Raw genomic sequence first — 15,573 nt, 5'->3', positions numbered from 1 at the left:
CTCTGCTTTTTGAAAATGAAAAAGGCAGATAGAAGGGCAAAGCAAAAACAACCTTTATCCAAACCTTTTAAAATTATACAGTTTTACTCATGTCTCTTAAGACAAACTAAACATCTTATGTGGCAGGTGTGAAAGTCTTGATCAGAATTAGTATACCATCCTGAAATTTATGAAAAAAAGACATTTTTTTACATCCCATAAAAAACTCAGTCCTTATATCTGAACTTCATATTTTGCAATCAAAGAATTAACTTAATAAACTCTGATATAAATAAAGAAGCATCATCAAAGTACCATTTTATAAAGCATCAGCTGGGTCATACTTGGTATGGAGAGCAAGAATACACTTGAAATGTTGGATTATCATAGCCCTAAGACAACCCTGTTATTTAGAGCGCTTTCACTACAGGTAATCTAGCCCAAGACAGTGAAAGATTCTGTCCTAAATCTGTGGCAGCCCCTTTGGCAAAGTCAACTCAGAGCTGCAGATCCTGGAAACCTGCCATCCTGGCTTTGGTTAAACCACAACACCTGCAAAACATGACAGGCAAGCTCTGTGAAATCTAGATGTGATGGGATACTTTGAGGGTACGATACATTATTAAACTAAACTCTAAACTGTTCTCTGGCTTTTAAATCAAACACCATGGCATGGTGTGTGTTTTTGAAACCAAACTCCCTCTCTTCTGCCACAATAATTTCTCATCCATCACAATGTCCAGCACACTCTCTGTTCCCTGGCCTAATGTGATTCCTGAACCTTGCCCAGATCCTGACTAGGAAACTGCAGTTTTCTTGGACTAAAACCATGTCAGAGATCTTGTCCACATTTAAACAGTCTAAATGATTGCTAAATAATGTCCAAGCACACATCCCAGCCTTGTTTAATCAATATGTATGTGGCAGGCTGTAGCCACAGAGACATGGGTTTCCAAAGCCACAAGTCAGAGCTCTACAGGCTTCCATGCTTCTTGATAGGAGATATCAGGAAACGTGCCAACAGGAAAGTCAAGAGTGTCTGAGTAACCTGAGTGCTAAGTGTGCCCCAAGAGCTCAGACTTTTGACTCAAAACATCATGGGATAAAAAGTGACTTATGGACTACCAACCTTGGCTGTGCTGCTCACTCCAAGGGGGTCCAAGAGCCCTAGCTTGGCTGTTCTTACTTCTCACCACTTTTTGGCTCCTGGCAGTAGACACACAAATTCAGTTCACCAGTTGTCAATATATTAACTTCTACTCTTTTTTTTTTTAATCTTTTTTTTTTTTTGGTCAGAAAATGTTAAACCAAACCAAACAGTCCACAAACAAAACAATAAAGCATCATTTCCTTGCATATTCTGTTGCTAGCTCACTTCTTACGACGAAATATGTTTGTTTCTTCTGATTGAAATTGAATGTGTGAAATGTTAATAATGAAAAATAAAACTTTTTTCAAAAGACTGATGCAAGTCTGGGAAGCTAGCAAGAACACAGTTTTAAAGAAGGATGCTAATATTAGCCAGATGGCCACAACAAGAAATTTGGACCTGTGTCTGGGTGTGAAGAATAGCTTTATTTAAAGCCAGATCTCTTATAAAGAAAGAATGCACCTCTGTTCAGTGATGGATCCAAACTCCACATCCCCCTCAGTGGAACAGGGGGGAGAAGCAAAAGTGAAACTTCTAGTTTGAGATAACAGTTAAATAATTGAAATGAAAAAAATTATAATAACAGTAAAGAGAGATAACATTCAAGAAAAACAACTGATTAAGTGATGCACAATGTAAATGCTCACATCTGCTGACCAATGGCAAACGCTGATTGATTTATTACTCATTTCTATGCACCAGTGCTTTAAATAAAAAACTTCCATTGAGTATAAAAATTTTCCTAAGGTTTTGAAGGAGATCTCAGCTTTTGGGAAGAAGGTTGGACAGACTGCAGTTCCATGGTACCTGTCAATCAAAGGGGCTGACACCTCTATTTTAGAAACCCTTCAACATTTTCACTGTCCAATTATAACAAGGAACTGAAGCTGTTGTCTGTGAGTGATTTGTGACAAATAACTGCTGTGTTCTTTGGTTGTGACAATTGTTATTTTTAGGGCTAAAGGAAGGAAGAGAAGGCGTTGCAGTTATTTTAAGACAGATTTAGTTTAAACAGTGAAGCTGTAGTTGTATATGGATAATCCATTTGGCAGGTCTGAAAATAGCAAGGTCACACTAACCAGATATTTTTAATTAATGTACTATAATAAAAAGAGCTGAAATTTATGGACAACCCCATTCTTTGAAGAATGAAGGGGTCATTCAAAGAATGCGTGCATATGTGTGCACACACTTTTTTTAAGATGTTCCCAGAATGGACCAGGATTGTAGCACAGCCTTGAAAAATTTGAAAAATGTGTGTTTTGTTAGTCAAGATTAATAGACTGTTTTGAGATATTTACACCAAGGTACTGTGACACTTGATGTTGAATTTTCCTCCTTTAGGGATGCTAAAAACTAGGAGGAACAGACGTGTGTTTGTTTTTTTTTAATAAAGAAGCTCTTTTACTTTCATGTATCAGCCCAGCTGCAGAAATTCCTGACTATGGCCTTTCAAGGAAGATTTTGCAGGAAGAAATGTCAGGTGTTCTAAGAATGGTACTTTTTTGATTCCTTTATCCAGGCAAAAAAATTAAAACTATTACCAGATTTTGAAGTAAACAAAGATGGGAAAACCAAGCAGTCTCTCTGAAAGAAAATAATTACTATTTTTCCTCACTGTACATCATTTGCTCATCTTTGAAAGCAAATAATTCATGGGAACATTATGCAGCTTGATGACAAAATTAATTGGAGGGGTGGGTTAAGAAACTCCTATGGAATTTCAACACACCTGACTATGAGGGTGTATTGCATGTGTTTGTAGCTTAAGGCAGGGAAAAATCACTCCTTCAAGTAAGAGATGAATTTAATAGGAATTCCTATTTTGCTTTGGGATAACATCTTTCATTGATTTAATCCCTTCCTGTATGTACTTGTATCATATGAGGTAGTTGTGGTTTTCATTTTACATTGAAGTCTATAGTATGACGAATAGCTATTGTCAGCTTTACTTCACCCTGACCAGTGGTTGCACCAGTGGAGGTAGGCTAGGGTCAAGGAGATGGCCTCAAATAATCTACAATTTTCCTAACCCTATCCCTATCCCCCTTTCCTTAGGGCCTTCCTTTATTTATCTTTTTTTTTTTTTCTTTCTCTTTTAGTGCATCATCTATCTTGCAGCTTACTGAGGCTGGAACTCTGACTAGAAATGACAGATCACTTCATATGTCACACTTTATTGTTTGTTGGACTTTTATCACATTTCCAGCATCTTCTTTCAAAATCAGCCCAACTCTGAGGTATATGCTTCTAATTTGCATTACAGAAAAATTCTGCCTCGTTTGTTCACTTGGGTATTTCCCCTTGGTTAAATGGATTATTTACAGCGTAGTGGAATCTAGCACTTCAAGCATTGACTTCATATGATTTACTACACATTAGTGTTATTACTGTATTAATAAACTTGTAAAGCCTGGCCTTGATAGTATTTGATTGAAGGTTTTTTTTCTGGAAGTTCCTGACCAAGAAAGTTACATCTCTTCTCAGAATAAAACTAGGGATAAATTCAAGGCATATAGCTATTGACTAGAAACCAAGAATAAAAGCAGAAATGTAACATTAAGCATAGACAGGTAGGAGTGGGAAGGGGAGAGAATATTAATTAAGAAACATTACTTGTTAGAGGAAGTATATACTGGGCATTTGAGACTGGAAATTCACATGGGTAAGGCTTGGGCTTGTTTGGTGAGAAGGTTGGGAGGAAATGAACAAGCTACTTAGAGTGGGCTGGACAGGTAAGTAAAATATCAGACCTTGTTCATTTTGAGCTACCTGACAAACTAGCTGCAGTTCTAGCCGATAATCACTGTCTTTAAAACTAATGGTTTTGATACAGATTCTCTCCTGCAGCCAATTGTTACAGAAATTGAAACTGTTAAGCAGCTAGTCAGATTTTCTGGTTCTGAGGAACTTATTTGCCGCTTTGGCCCAGACATAAGCAAAAACAGGCAAGGAGCTGCTTTAATTTATGCCACTGTCAGACTCTCACGGTCTCTCTACCACTGGAGTTCCTCTCTGCCACAACCTTTCATGCTCTGACTAGGGATTTCCCATGCAAAAATATACATATGTGCAATGCACAGATGGTTTGCATATGCGCAGTAGGCTTAACATAGCTGATTTACTGTGTATGCACGGACCATCTGTGCAGCACATGTGCAGCAGGTCTGATGTGTACTGGACACATTGGACTTACTGTGCATGTGCTACACAGTTAATCTGCACACACACAGTAGCCACAGCTCTGACTGAGTTGCCAGACATCCAGATGGCCAGAGTCCTTAAATCCCTTCCAGAGAAAAAATGAAGATGGAATAAGGATGTTTGGTTTTGTTTGGGTTTTTTTTCCTGGTGTATAACATAGCTTGTCCTTTATCCTCAAATGTAGGAACATATTAAAGTGGATACACCACCTCATCACATTTTAAGTTTAAAAACAGAGACGGAGAGCAATTCCCTCTGGTCATGCATGTCCAAAAACAACTATAGAAAACAAAACAGAGCTGTGATAAAGATTCTTCTCTGTAAACTTTTACAGAACAAACAAATCCATAACTACACAGGCTTCTCTTAAAGAGGACCAGCAGCCACTTCAGATTTTCTGACTATAAAAAGCTTTTCAATCTGGAAATATTTAAATTATTGAGGTTAATGCTCAGAAAACTCAGCAACCCAGATCAATCACAAGTCACAGTCTCAAGAAGAGAGTTAGTTGTCTTGGGCCTTGCCTTTCGGGTGGTTGAGATTCAGTGTCTTAAAGAGCACATGCTGTTTGCATCCCCATCATTAAGACTGTGAGCTAATAACACTGCCACTAATGTTTTTGACAAATTCCCCATCAATAACTCTTCCCTAAACCTAAGATGCACTTAAACATGAAAAACACTTATTATACCCACCAGTATTTTGATAATTGCTAAGCACACTGGTAGTTCCAATGTATGGAGAATTTATCTATATTTACTTACTGGGAAGAAGTCTGAAAACACTCTGCATCTGTGGCTGGCATCCAGCTTTTGTTTGCATGACCTGACAATGCACACAGGAGTCTGCTCTGTTTCTTCTGCACTCTGGTGAAAGGCCTCTCTTGCCTTCATTTGCACGCTCAGGCTGTCAAACTCCCAAAAGTGGCAGCATAGAGGTGTTCTTCCTAAACATTATCTTCAGCAGAAAATTCTGCTTACAAACACCAGGCCCAAATCACCCTCTCCAGAAAAAAACATAAATTAAGGGTCCATGGAAAAATAAGACATGAAACAGAAGTCTGAGGCATTCAAATTTGCATTCATATTATGTGACCCAAAACTACAAGAACATACAGCTTTTAGATAAACAAAAAATCACATTGTTTTTTCTCTCATTGCATTTCTGCCTTGCAGACATCATCAAGGTCTGCTTGTCATGTTCTCAAGAGGAAAATATATTAGGTGCCTTACCCATAGGCACCAAGTTGTGAGGTGCATCAAGGCCTTCTCTACTCCACTCTGAACCAGTGCCATCCACACAAACCTTCCCAGCCTAACCCTGAGCCTCTTAAGTTTGCCAGCCTGTCTCTAGGAACCCAAAGAGGACAGAATGCCTGAATGAGGCCTGATGAGTGCTCAGCAGGGGGATCACCCTTGAACCTTCTGGGAATAAGAGAAAATAGGAGAAGACTCATCAGAGCAAGCTCTCGTGTGGCACTGGGCTGGGCAGCGCTGTGGTCCCAGGCTCCTATTCTTGCCATGGGCTTTGTAGCCACCAACATGGATGGAGCCTGGGCGGGCACCTGGGGGTTTCATCACCCATGTGGCCACATCATGGCAGAGTTCCAGACCCTGGGATTCACTTACACAATCTCTGAGATGACAGGTAAACCAGGAATAATGAAAGATGGGGAAGGGGCAGCGGGGGGAGAACACTTGGGGGATCAGAGCACATCTGCTGCTTCCACTTAACAAACTGTAAGTTTAACACTTACAAGTTGGAAGGAGCCAAACATTCCACCACAGACAGCTGCTCTGCAGGTACTCAGCGCTACATTCACCCCTGTATCACTGTGAATGGGAAGGACTCAGCTCCAGCACTGCACATCTGTGGATGTCCCAAGATGATGACCGAGGTCACCCTGAGTACCATTTCTCCAGCCTTCCTTGCAGGTGAGACAAGCCCACCCTACTCATGAGGGCACAAAACCTGTCCAGAACAAAATCTGTCCACTGCTGCCTCAGCACTGTTCCCATAGAGCACAGCATCACTGACCTCATCTGTGAATACAGGTAGGACGAGATTTCTTTTGTAGATTAAAAAAAAACAGGTATAAAATTTTCTTGCACCACAAAGGACTGAATATCCAGTCCATTAACCAAAGCTTCATTTGCCTTTGTCCCTCCCCTGCAATAGCAACTTTTAACAAATACTTTCCTGTTCTAACTTTGTGTTCTCCTGTAATCTTTTTAACTCACTTCGATTTCATGTAATTTTAGTTAAAAGACTTCCCATTAACCACAGACAATTCAAAATGAAGAGAAGGGCACCTGAAGCCCTGACAAGGAAGATGCCTGATCGGAGTTGGGGAGCCTCAGGCAATCAAGGTCCCCGAAGCTCCTCCTCAGCAGGAAAACAGGAACGGAAAACGAGGTGTAAAAGCTCGCGAATTGAGATAACGACGCGTGAAACGGATTCGGCTGGAGGAAATGAGTGTAATTTACTGCTATTTATTCAGATAGAGAGAAAATTACACCCCAACACCACCCATCCAGTGCTCCCCTTTCGCAGTCAGAGCTGCCTCCCATGGCTGCCGGCTCCTGCCCAGAGCCGCGCTGAGGGCCCGCTCTGCCCAGCTCCCGCCGCTGCAGCTCCTCGGCACACCGTGTTCCAGCCTGGGCCCGCTCTGCCCAGCTCCCGCCGCTGCAGCTCCTCGGCACACCGTGTTCCAGCCTGGGCCCGCTCTGCCCAGCTCCCGCCGCTGCAGCTCCTCGGCACACCGTGTTCCAGCCTGGGCCCGCTCTGCCCAGCTCCCGCCGCTGCAGCTCCTCGGCACACCGTGTTCCAGCCTGGGCCCGCTCTGCCCAGGCTCCCGCCGCTGCAGCTCCTCGGCGCTCCGCGTTCCAGCTCGGCACGGCCACACAAGGCCGTCCGCAGAGGACGCGGCGGGATTGTGTGCCTCGGTCCCAGGAATTTGCCTTCCGCCTCCCCCCAATATGGCACACGCAGCCTTTCCCTCGTTAACCCGGGGGTTAACCGGCACCCGAACGCCGCCGGCCGGAGGCTGGGGCCAGCCGCCGGTCGGTTCTTGCTGCAGCGCTGCCGCAATGCCTGCGGGGCTCCGCTGGGGCTGAGCATGGGGCTGCCATGGAACTGGCTCAGACAGCCCCAGTGGGGCAGCCCCAGTTTGTCCTCACAAAGACGTGCTTCTTCCCCACACACAGACACAGAGCACAACCCTTTCCAGTCCAGTGGTGCCTGAGCACGGGGCTTTTGTCTAATGGGGTGAGTCTGACTGAAGTGCAGGTCACAGAGCTGAAAGAGGCTCCTGCCTTGGAGCACCTGAAAAAGCTGCCCACTCCAACAATTCCCACCCTGTTCCCCAGCGATCAGGGGATTTTGTATCCTTTTGGCATCACCGCTTAGCCAGAGAGGAGAAACAGGCTCCCCGGGGGGACAGTAGAGTCCCATCACTGGCCACAATCAAGTTTGCAGTTGGCTAGGCGCTGGCTAGTCTCTTCCAGGCTGCCACTTCTGCACAAGGGCTGGATGAGGTCCCTTCCAATGTCCCTTCCCACCTGGGCTGTTGCAGGATTCTATGGTGATTCCATTTTCAGACTGGGAATAATGGTTCTTTCTCCTTAACTCTCAGTGTTCTGGGGACTTGCCTGTGGAAATGAGCCCGCCCCTGCCTGTGTCAAGAGAGGATGCAGGGCATATGTGTTTCTGGGCATACCTTGGGCAGATGCCACCTATGTGCACTGAAAAGGGGGACACTGAGATGGGCTTTGTCCTTGAGGCCAGCATGGGCCATGGGGTGAGAGTGTGCAAGGCAGGGCTGGAAAGCTTTCACAGTGTTTTGCTCTGGTTAGGTGAAATGGTGGTGTTGGATGTGTCAGCATGGCTCACGCTGTTACCGCACTGCTCTCCCCTCACCCTCATCCTGCCATGTTTTGACTGAGGCATAGATATGAGACAGTGAAGCCAGTGGTCTACACCAACGCACACCTAACCCCACCCTGCTGCAAAGGAGGAACAGAAAAAAGATCTCTTCAGGTGTCTGTCTTTAATCAACATGTGTTTCAGGTATTAAAGAAGCTTGGTAGAGAGAATGTCGGACTCCAAAACTGAAGGCAGGATCCCGGGCCTTGGTTATTGACAACTGGAAGAGGAAATTGGGAAGAAAAGAGGTGAAGATGATGCCTTACTCTCCAGAGCTGTCCTCAAGTGAAGGTTGTGCAGCAAAACACATTGATGGGCTGACTGCCTTACCTTTCCCAGGGTGTATTCTGCTGGACCTGGAAGCGCTCCCTTTCCAGGAACTTTGGTTTTTAGTCCCATTGAGAACTTAGGAGCCCTGGTTTTGTAGATATCCAGATCCACCTTGGGAAATGCCGCAGGACCTGGCGTCTGCAAGAGAAGAAATGAGGTTGGTGGGTACATCAAGCAGTGTGGATTCTTGCTGGGTGTCCATGAGTACTGTGCTGCTTTAGGTGGCTGGCCAGAGGAGCAGTATGGGAGCCCTGGAGCCTTGGGAATTGAGGGCTCCTTGGGAAGAGAGGTAGATTTCCCAGAAGGGAGATTACTGCCATTAATGCCAGTGAGCAGTACTGTGCCAAAGCTGCTGATGTGGAAAAATGGGGGGGGTTCAGTTGCTGGTGTTACTGGTAATAGCAGAGCCAAAGGCCCTGTGGTTTCTTGTTCTTTTCTGCAGGTGCAGTGAAGTGTGTGTTATGTGGGGATACAGCAGGCACTGGGGCCTTTCTGCCCTAAGCAGAGTAGCTGAACTTCTGCTGCTGCTGTTAGAGAACAGAAGCGCAGCTCACCTTTGCCACATCTTGAAAACAGCTCTGGTATTGACTCTTCCCCTTCATGGAGTAGCATGGTTCAGCATGAGTGTATGCTGTGTTGGGTCCCAGAATCCTGGGCAAGGTGTAGGTGCCAGGACCTGGAAATGGAATAGGAAGACAGCGTAGGTCAGTCCTGTGGGAAAGGCTGCAATGCCTGGGTGGAAGAGAGTCAGCCTGCCAAGCTGGCTGTGAGGAGCAGGAAGGGTATCCTGCCCCTCATCCCGGTGCCTCTGGCTTTTGTTGCATGTGGTGTGCCTTGGCTGTTTGACACCAGAGGTGCCGGTTCTTCTGTGAGATGGGAGAAGTTGGTGCTGTGGGAGAGCTAAAAGCTTGTTGAGCACACACTGTGTCTTGCTGCCCAGGCTTTTTGCTGGGCCTGTTGAAGAAGCTGCAGACACTTCCTGGAGGACACGCAGGCTGTAAGAGTGTCTGTTTCCCCAAGTTCCATACCTGGTGTGCGGAAACCTTTTAAGTCCTTGTGTCGGGATGCCAGGCTATTCGCCGGTGCAGTATGGAAGACGTGCTTGTTGGCACGATCCGTGGTGTAGTCACCTGGGACAGAGAAGGAGACAAGAAAAGAAGTGAAACTGGGAGCGTAACTGCAAGCCACAGAGGAGAAGTCAGGAGGAGGTGGAGGGTGTTCTCAGTCTTGCTTGTTTTCCATCTGGAACTCTCTGAAGCCCATTCAGGGCATGAGCAGCGGGCTTTGTGCCCCAGTGGCACAGGGCAACAGTAAGGCCTGCTTGTCCGGCCTGGATGAAGTGCTGCAGAAATGCTACTCACTGGGTCCAGGGGTGGCCAAAATCTTGGTCTTGGGACGTGCTGTCACAAGTGCTGATGGAGCCACCTGCCTCCCAGTCTTGGTGATGGATGATTCAATGAAGTACCGAGGACCTGGTGAGCAGGTGTCTGCAGAGGGAGCGTTGCTCCCTCGAAATGAGAACGCAGGGGCTCTGTCTTTGGTGGGATCATGAGCCATATGACCTGGAAAGAAAAGCCTGTGAAAGGACCTGTGCCTGCAACTGTGTGGTGAAAGGAGGTTCCAAAGTGGTAGCAAGCACTGTGCTGTGCCTCCTGCTGCCATTACCTTCCCTGATATTTGGTTTACCTGTTAACCCAGGGAGCCCATACTTGGGGCCTGGGGTGCTGAATTCTGCAAGGATTGGGCCCCGTCGGGGATGAGGTCGCCAGTTGCCTACCCAGGGTCCCTCCATGCTGGTGGCCGGAGAAACTACAGGAAAAACTGGAGAGCTACCAAAGGGCTTCTCTGACACAGCACTGGTACAAAGCTTTCCTGTAGCCCAGAGCAGGAAGAAAGCAAACTAGCATCACGAGAGAAGGTGAAGGAAAGTGAAGAGCAACAAGGAGTAGCAGATGGAAGAGAAGCAGAAATGGGGAGAAGCTGCAAGTTAGAAGCAAAGAGGCAGCAAGAACTCCTGCTGCGCCCTCAGGCAGCAATTGTTGGCGTAGAACGCAGCGCTGGCCTGGCTGGGGATAGCCTCCAGCGCGTCTACACGCGAGTTTGCTCAGCTGGAGTGTGGCGCTGACTGGGTGATGTGCAGGGAGGGACACCAGCCCCTGGGTGACATCATAATCCATTGCTAGGTGGATCCATCAACATTGACCTCCATCACCAGGTGACATCCCAAAGGGCCATTCTCTCCCAGTGATGAGCAAAGCCCACTGTGATGTTGAGACCTGTTCATGCTGCAGTGCTGCCGTATTGCCTGCAGAGCTCTTCTGGGGCTGGGCATGGGCCTGCCATGGAACTGGCTCAGTCTGGTGTGGGGCAGCCCCAGTTTGTTCTCACACAGAGCTGCTTTTATCCCCATGTTCCCAGATATCCAGCCCAGCTCTTTCTATTACAGTGGTGCCTGTGCGCAGGGTTTTTTTCACCAAACAGTGTGAAATAAACTTATCCAACACCAATTTGTTGTGAACAAGGAGACACTTCTGTATTTCAGTGCCAGCAAAAAGGGGGATTACTCCTCCGATTTTGTTCTGATTTGCAAACAAAATTCATCCATTTTATATGCTTTTTCTGCTGTGTCATTTTTACATAAGTTCTTTTACATAGTATACATCATCTGCCCATTCTTAGGTGTAACCTTTACAATGATTGGTTTCACTAGTTATATAACTACAATAATATTCCTACCCTATGACTATAATTGGCCATATCTACTGAGATCTACTGATTGGAATCCTTGATAGGCAAATTAGGATGGGAAGGGAAGGGTTTTCCAAGCACACTAACTGGTGTTCATGACGATTAGCATAGTTTCTTGAACAAGGCACATGATACCTGGTAACTTCTTGATAAGGTTTCTCTGACTGAATACTTTAAAAACAGCACTCCTAACATTCATATAACATATGCTTCAGGGTTTTCTACTTGTAATCATAGTAACACTTTTGCCTTTTTTATTATTAAATTATTTTATCAGTGTAATTGTAAGAGGCTGAGTAGACTGAAGTGCAGGTCACAGAGCTGAGAGAGGCTCCTGCCTTGGAGCACCTGAAAAAGCTGCCCACTCCAACAATTCCCACCCTGTTCCCCAGCGATCAGGGGATTTTGTATCCTTTTGGCATCACCACTTAGCCAGAGAGGAGAAACAGGCTCCCCGGGGGGACAGTAGAGTCCCATCACTGGCCACAATCAAGTTTGCAGTTGGCTAGGCGCTGGCTAGTCTCTTCCAGGCTGCCACTTCTGCACAAGGGCTGGATGAGGTCCCTTCCAATGTCCCTTCCCACCTGGGCTGTTGCAGGATTCTATGGTGATTCCATTTTCAGACTGGGAATAATGGTTCTTTCTCCTTAACTCTCAGTGTTCTGGGGACTTGCCTGTGGAAATGAGCCCGCCCCTGCCTGTGTCAAGAGAGGATGCAGGGCATATGTGTTTCTGGGCACACCTTGGGCAGATGCCACCTATGTGCACTGAAAAGGGGGACACTGAGATGGGCTTTGTCCTTGAGGCCAGCATGGGCCATGGGGTGAGAGTGTGCAAGGCAGGGCTGGAAAGCTTTCACAGTGTTTTGCTCTGGTTAGGTGAAATGGTGGTGTTGGATGTGTCAGCATGGCTCACGCTGTTACCGCACTGCTCTCCCCTCACCCTCATCCTGCCATGTTTTGACTGAGGCATAGACATGAGACAGTGAAGCCAGTGGTCTACACCAACGCACACCTAACCCCACCCTGCTGCAAAGGAGGAACAGAAAAAAGATCTCTTCAGGTGTCTGTCTTTAATCAACATGTGTTGCAGGTATTATGGAAGCTTTGTAGAGAGAATGTCGTAGTCCAAAAGTGTAAGCAGGATCCCGGGCCTTGATCAGTGCAACCTGGAAGGGGAAGAAAAGAGGTGAAGATGGTGGCTCATTCTCCAGTTTTCCTCAAGTGAAGGTTGTGCAGCAAAACACATAATGGTAGGCAGGCTGCCTTACCTTTCCCAGGGTGTTGTAGTCTGCTGGACCTGGAAACGCTCCCTTTCCAGGAACTTTGGTTCTTAGTCCCATTGAGAACCTGGGAGCCTTGGTTTTGTAGACATCCAGATCCACCTTGTCAAATGCTGCAGGACCTGGCGTCTGCAAGAGAAGCAATGAGGTTGGTGGGTACATCAAGCAGTGTGGATTCTTGCTGGGTGTCCATGAGTACTGTGCTGCTTTAGGTGGCTGGCCAGAGGAGCAGTGTGGGAGCCCTGGAGCCTTGGGAATTGAGGGCTCCTTGGGAAGAGAGGTAGATTTCCCAGAGGGGAGATTACTGCCATTAATGCCAGTGAGCAGTACTGTGCCAAAGCTGCTGGTGTGAAAAAATGGGGGGGTTCAGTTGCTGGTGTTACTGGTAATAGCAGAGCCAGAGGCTCTGTGGCTTCTTGGGCTTCTGCTCTAAGCAGAGCAGCTGAACTTCTGCTGCTGCTGTTAGAGAACAGAAGCGCAGCTCACCTTTGCCACATCTTGAAAACAGCTCTGGTATTGACTCTTCCCCTTCATGGAGTAGCATGGTTCAGCATGAGTGTATGCTGTGTTGGGTCCCAGAATCCTGGGCAAGGTATAGGTGCCAGGACCTGGAAATGGAATAGGAAGACAGCGTAGGTCAGTCCTGTGGGAATGCCTGGGTGGAAGAGAGTCAGCCTGCCAAGCTGGCTGTGAGGAGCAGGAAGGGTATCCTGCCCCTCATCCCGGTGCCTCTGGCTTTTGTTGCATGTGGTGTGCCTTGGCTGTTTGACACCAGAGGTGCCGGTTCTTCTGTGAGATGGGAGAAGTTGGTGCTGTGGGAGAGCTAAAAGCTTGTTGAGCACACACTGTGTCTTGCTGCCCAGGCTTTTTGCTGGGCCTGTTGAAGAAGCTGCAGACACTTCCTGGAGGACACGCAGGCTGTAAGAGTGTCTGCTTCCCCCAAGTTCCATACCTGGTGTTCGGAACCTTTTCAAGTCCTTGGGCCGGAACACCATGAGATTGGACGGTGCAGTATGGAAGATGAGTCTGTTGGCACGATCCGTGCGGTAGTCACCTGGGACAGAGAAGGAGACAAGAAAAGAAGTGAAACTGGGAGCGTAACTGCAAGCCACAGAGGAGAAGTCAGGAGGAGGTGGAGGGTGTTCTCAGTCTTGCTTGTTTTCCATCTGGAACTCTCTGAAGCCCATTCAGGGCATGAGCAGTGGGCTTTGTGCCCGCCTGGCACAGGGCAACAGTAAGGCCTGCTTGTCCGGCCTAGATGAATGGCTGCAGAAATGCTACTCACTGGGTCCAGGGGTGGCGAAAATCCTGATCTTGGGACGTGCTGTCACAAGTGCTGATGGAGCCATCTGCTTCCCAGTCTTGGTGATGGATGATTCAATGAAGTACCGAGGACCTGGTGAGCAGGTGTCTGTGGAGGGAGCTTTGGTCCCTCGAAATGAGAATGCAGGGGCTCTGTCTTTGGTGGGATCATGAGCCATATGACCTGGCAAGAAAAGCCTGTGAAAGGACCTGTGCCTGCAACTGTGTGGTGAAAGGAGGTTCCCAAGTGGTAGCAAGCACTGTGCTGTGCTATCATGTCCCCTGATAGGTGGTTTACCTGTTGTCCCAGGGAGCCAGTACTTGGGACCTGGGGTGCTGAATTCTGCAAGGATTGGGCCCCGTCGGGGATGAGGTCGCCAGTTGCCTACCCAGGGTCCCTCCATGCTGGTGGCCAGAGAAACTACAGGAAAAACTGGAGAGCTACCAAAGGGCTTCTCTGACACAGCACTGGTACAAAGCTTTCCTGTAGCCCAGAGCAGGAAGAAAGCAAACTAGCATCACGAGAGAAGGTGAAGGAAAGTGAAGAGCAACAAGGAATAGCAGATGGAAGAGAAGGAGGAATAGAGAGAAGCAGCAAGTTAGAAGCAAAGATGCAGCAAGAACTCCCTGCTGTGCCCTCAAGCAATGATTGTTTGCCAGGCCAGCAGCAGTGGAGAAGCGCAGCGCTGGCCTGGCTGGGTGGTAGCCTCCGGCGCGTCTGCACGCGAACTTGGTCAGCTGGAGTGTGGGGCTGACTGGGTGATGTGCAGGGAGGGACACCAGCCCCTGGGTGACATCATAATCCATTGCTAGGTGGATCCATCAACATTGACCTCCATCACCAGGTGACATCCCAAAGGGCCATTCTCTCCCAGTGATGAGCAAAGCCCACTGTGATGTTGAGACCTGTTCATGCTGCAGTGCTGCCGTATTGCCTGCAGAGCTCTTCTGGGGCTGGGCATGGGCCTGCCATGGGACTGGCTCAGTCTGGTGTGGGGCAGCCCCAGTTTGTTCTCACACGGAGCTGCTTTTGTCCCCATGTTCCCAGAGACCCAGCACTGCCCTTTCTGGTCCAGTGGTGCCTGAGCAAGAGCATTTGTCTAATGGGTTGTCTCTGCCTGAACTGCTTGCTGTAGGGCTGGGAGAACTGACAGAGGCTTTTGCCTCAAAGTGTCTTTGAGAGCTGCCCACTCTAATTCTCACCCCGTAGAGTTGAGACTCTAGGGCAGAATCCTTTTGACAACACCTCTTAGCCAGAGGGGAAAAAAACAGCCTCCCCAAGAACCAGAAGAATTAAACAAGTTTTTTTCTCAAACTTCTCCCCTCTTTTGCTTTGGCCTTTTCATTAACTGCTGGTCTGGCAGGAAAGGAGTGAGAAAGCAGCTGATGTGGCTTAGCTTCTGTCCAGGCTCTATAATTGAGCTTCTAATCTTATTTAGCAATAATGTAAGAATGCCCTTCTTTGGGGGTGAACAAATGTTGTGAGTTAGCTGTAACTGCCACTTACTCCACCTGCAGTCATTTACGATGGGAGATCCCCTGAAATGAGCTGGGAATTTGATAGTGCCCAATGCCCAGCTTGTGCTTTGTACCTTTTGATACTTTTCTGAGGTCTCTGTGCTCTGAGCTTACTATTACAGGGGAGGGAAAGAGC

The 15,573-nt window shown here is 47.3% G+C and overlaps 2 protein-coding genes across 2 annotated transcripts; both read right to left on the bottom strand.

Annotated features, from left to right (window-relative positions):
* Positions 1-8,381: 8,381 nt before the first annotated feature.
* On the bottom strand, positions 8,382-10,379 carry LOC131085135 (outer dense fiber protein 3-like). Its single transcript, XM_058026982.1, has 6 exons — positions 10,274-10,379; positions 9,949-10,149; positions 9,616-9,717; positions 9,142-9,263; positions 8,588-8,725; positions 8,382-8,477 (listed from the first exon to the last, which is right to left on the bottom strand). The coding sequence occupies exons 1-6, from the start codon at positions 10,377-10,379 to the stop codon at positions 8,382-8,384; spliced, it is 765 nt and encodes a 254-aa protein (XP_057882965.1).
* A 2,028-nt stretch (positions 10,380-12,407) lies between these two features.
* On the bottom strand, positions 12,408-14,329 carry LOC131085084 (outer dense fiber protein 3-like). The gene is made up of 6 exons (XM_058026899.1): positions 14,218-14,329; positions 13,903-14,103; positions 13,570-13,671; positions 13,104-13,225; positions 12,606-12,746; positions 12,408-12,503 (listed from the first exon to the last, which is right to left on the bottom strand). Exons 1-6 carry the CDS (start codon positions 14,321-14,323, stop codon positions 12,408-12,410), a joined length of 768 nt encoding a protein of 255 aa, XP_057882882.1. The 5' UTR covers positions 14,324-14,329.
* Positions 14,330-15,573: the final 1,244 nt, after the last annotated feature.

Source organism: Melospiza georgiana, chromosome 6, assembly GCF_028018845.1.
Source record: "Melospiza georgiana isolate bMelGeo1 chromosome 6, bMelGeo1.pri, whole genome shotgun sequence".
In the NCBI taxonomy this organism is placed as follows: Eukaryota; Metazoa; Chordata; class Aves; order Passeriformes; family Passerellidae; genus Melospiza; species Melospiza georgiana.
This window is presented reverse-complemented; position numbering and strand designations above follow the sequence as displayed.

What these genes read in the sequence shown, in the direction of transcription:
- LOC131085084 (XM_058026899.1), bottom strand. Translation starts at nt 14,323, where the DNA reads ATGGAGGGACCCTGGGTAGGCAACTGGCGACCTCATCCCCGACGGGGC. An exon ending in TTTCGCCACCCCTGGACCCA is followed by an intron (nt 13,672 to 13,902) that starts GTGAGTAGCATT and finishes TCTCTGTCCCAG; the next exon opens with GTGACTACCGCACGGATCGT. An exon ending in GAAAAGGTTCCGAACACCAG is followed by an intron (nt 13,226 to 13,569) that starts GTATGGAACTTG and finishes TTCCATTTCCAG; the next exon opens with GTCCTGGCACCTATACCTTG.
- LOC131085135 (XM_058026982.1), bottom strand. Translation starts at nt 10,379, where the DNA reads ATGGAGGGACCCTGGGTAGGCAACTGGCGACCTCATCCCCGACGGGGC. An exon ending in TGGGCTCCCTGGGTTAACAG is followed by an intron (nt 10,150 to 10,273) that starts GTAAACCAAATA and finishes TTTTCTTTCCAG; the next exon opens with GTCATATGGCTCATGATCCC. An exon ending in CAGAATACACCCTGGGAAAG is followed by an intron (nt 8,478 to 8,587) that starts GTAAGGCAGTCA and finishes TTCCTCTTCCAG; the next exon opens with TTGTCAATAACCAAGGCCCG.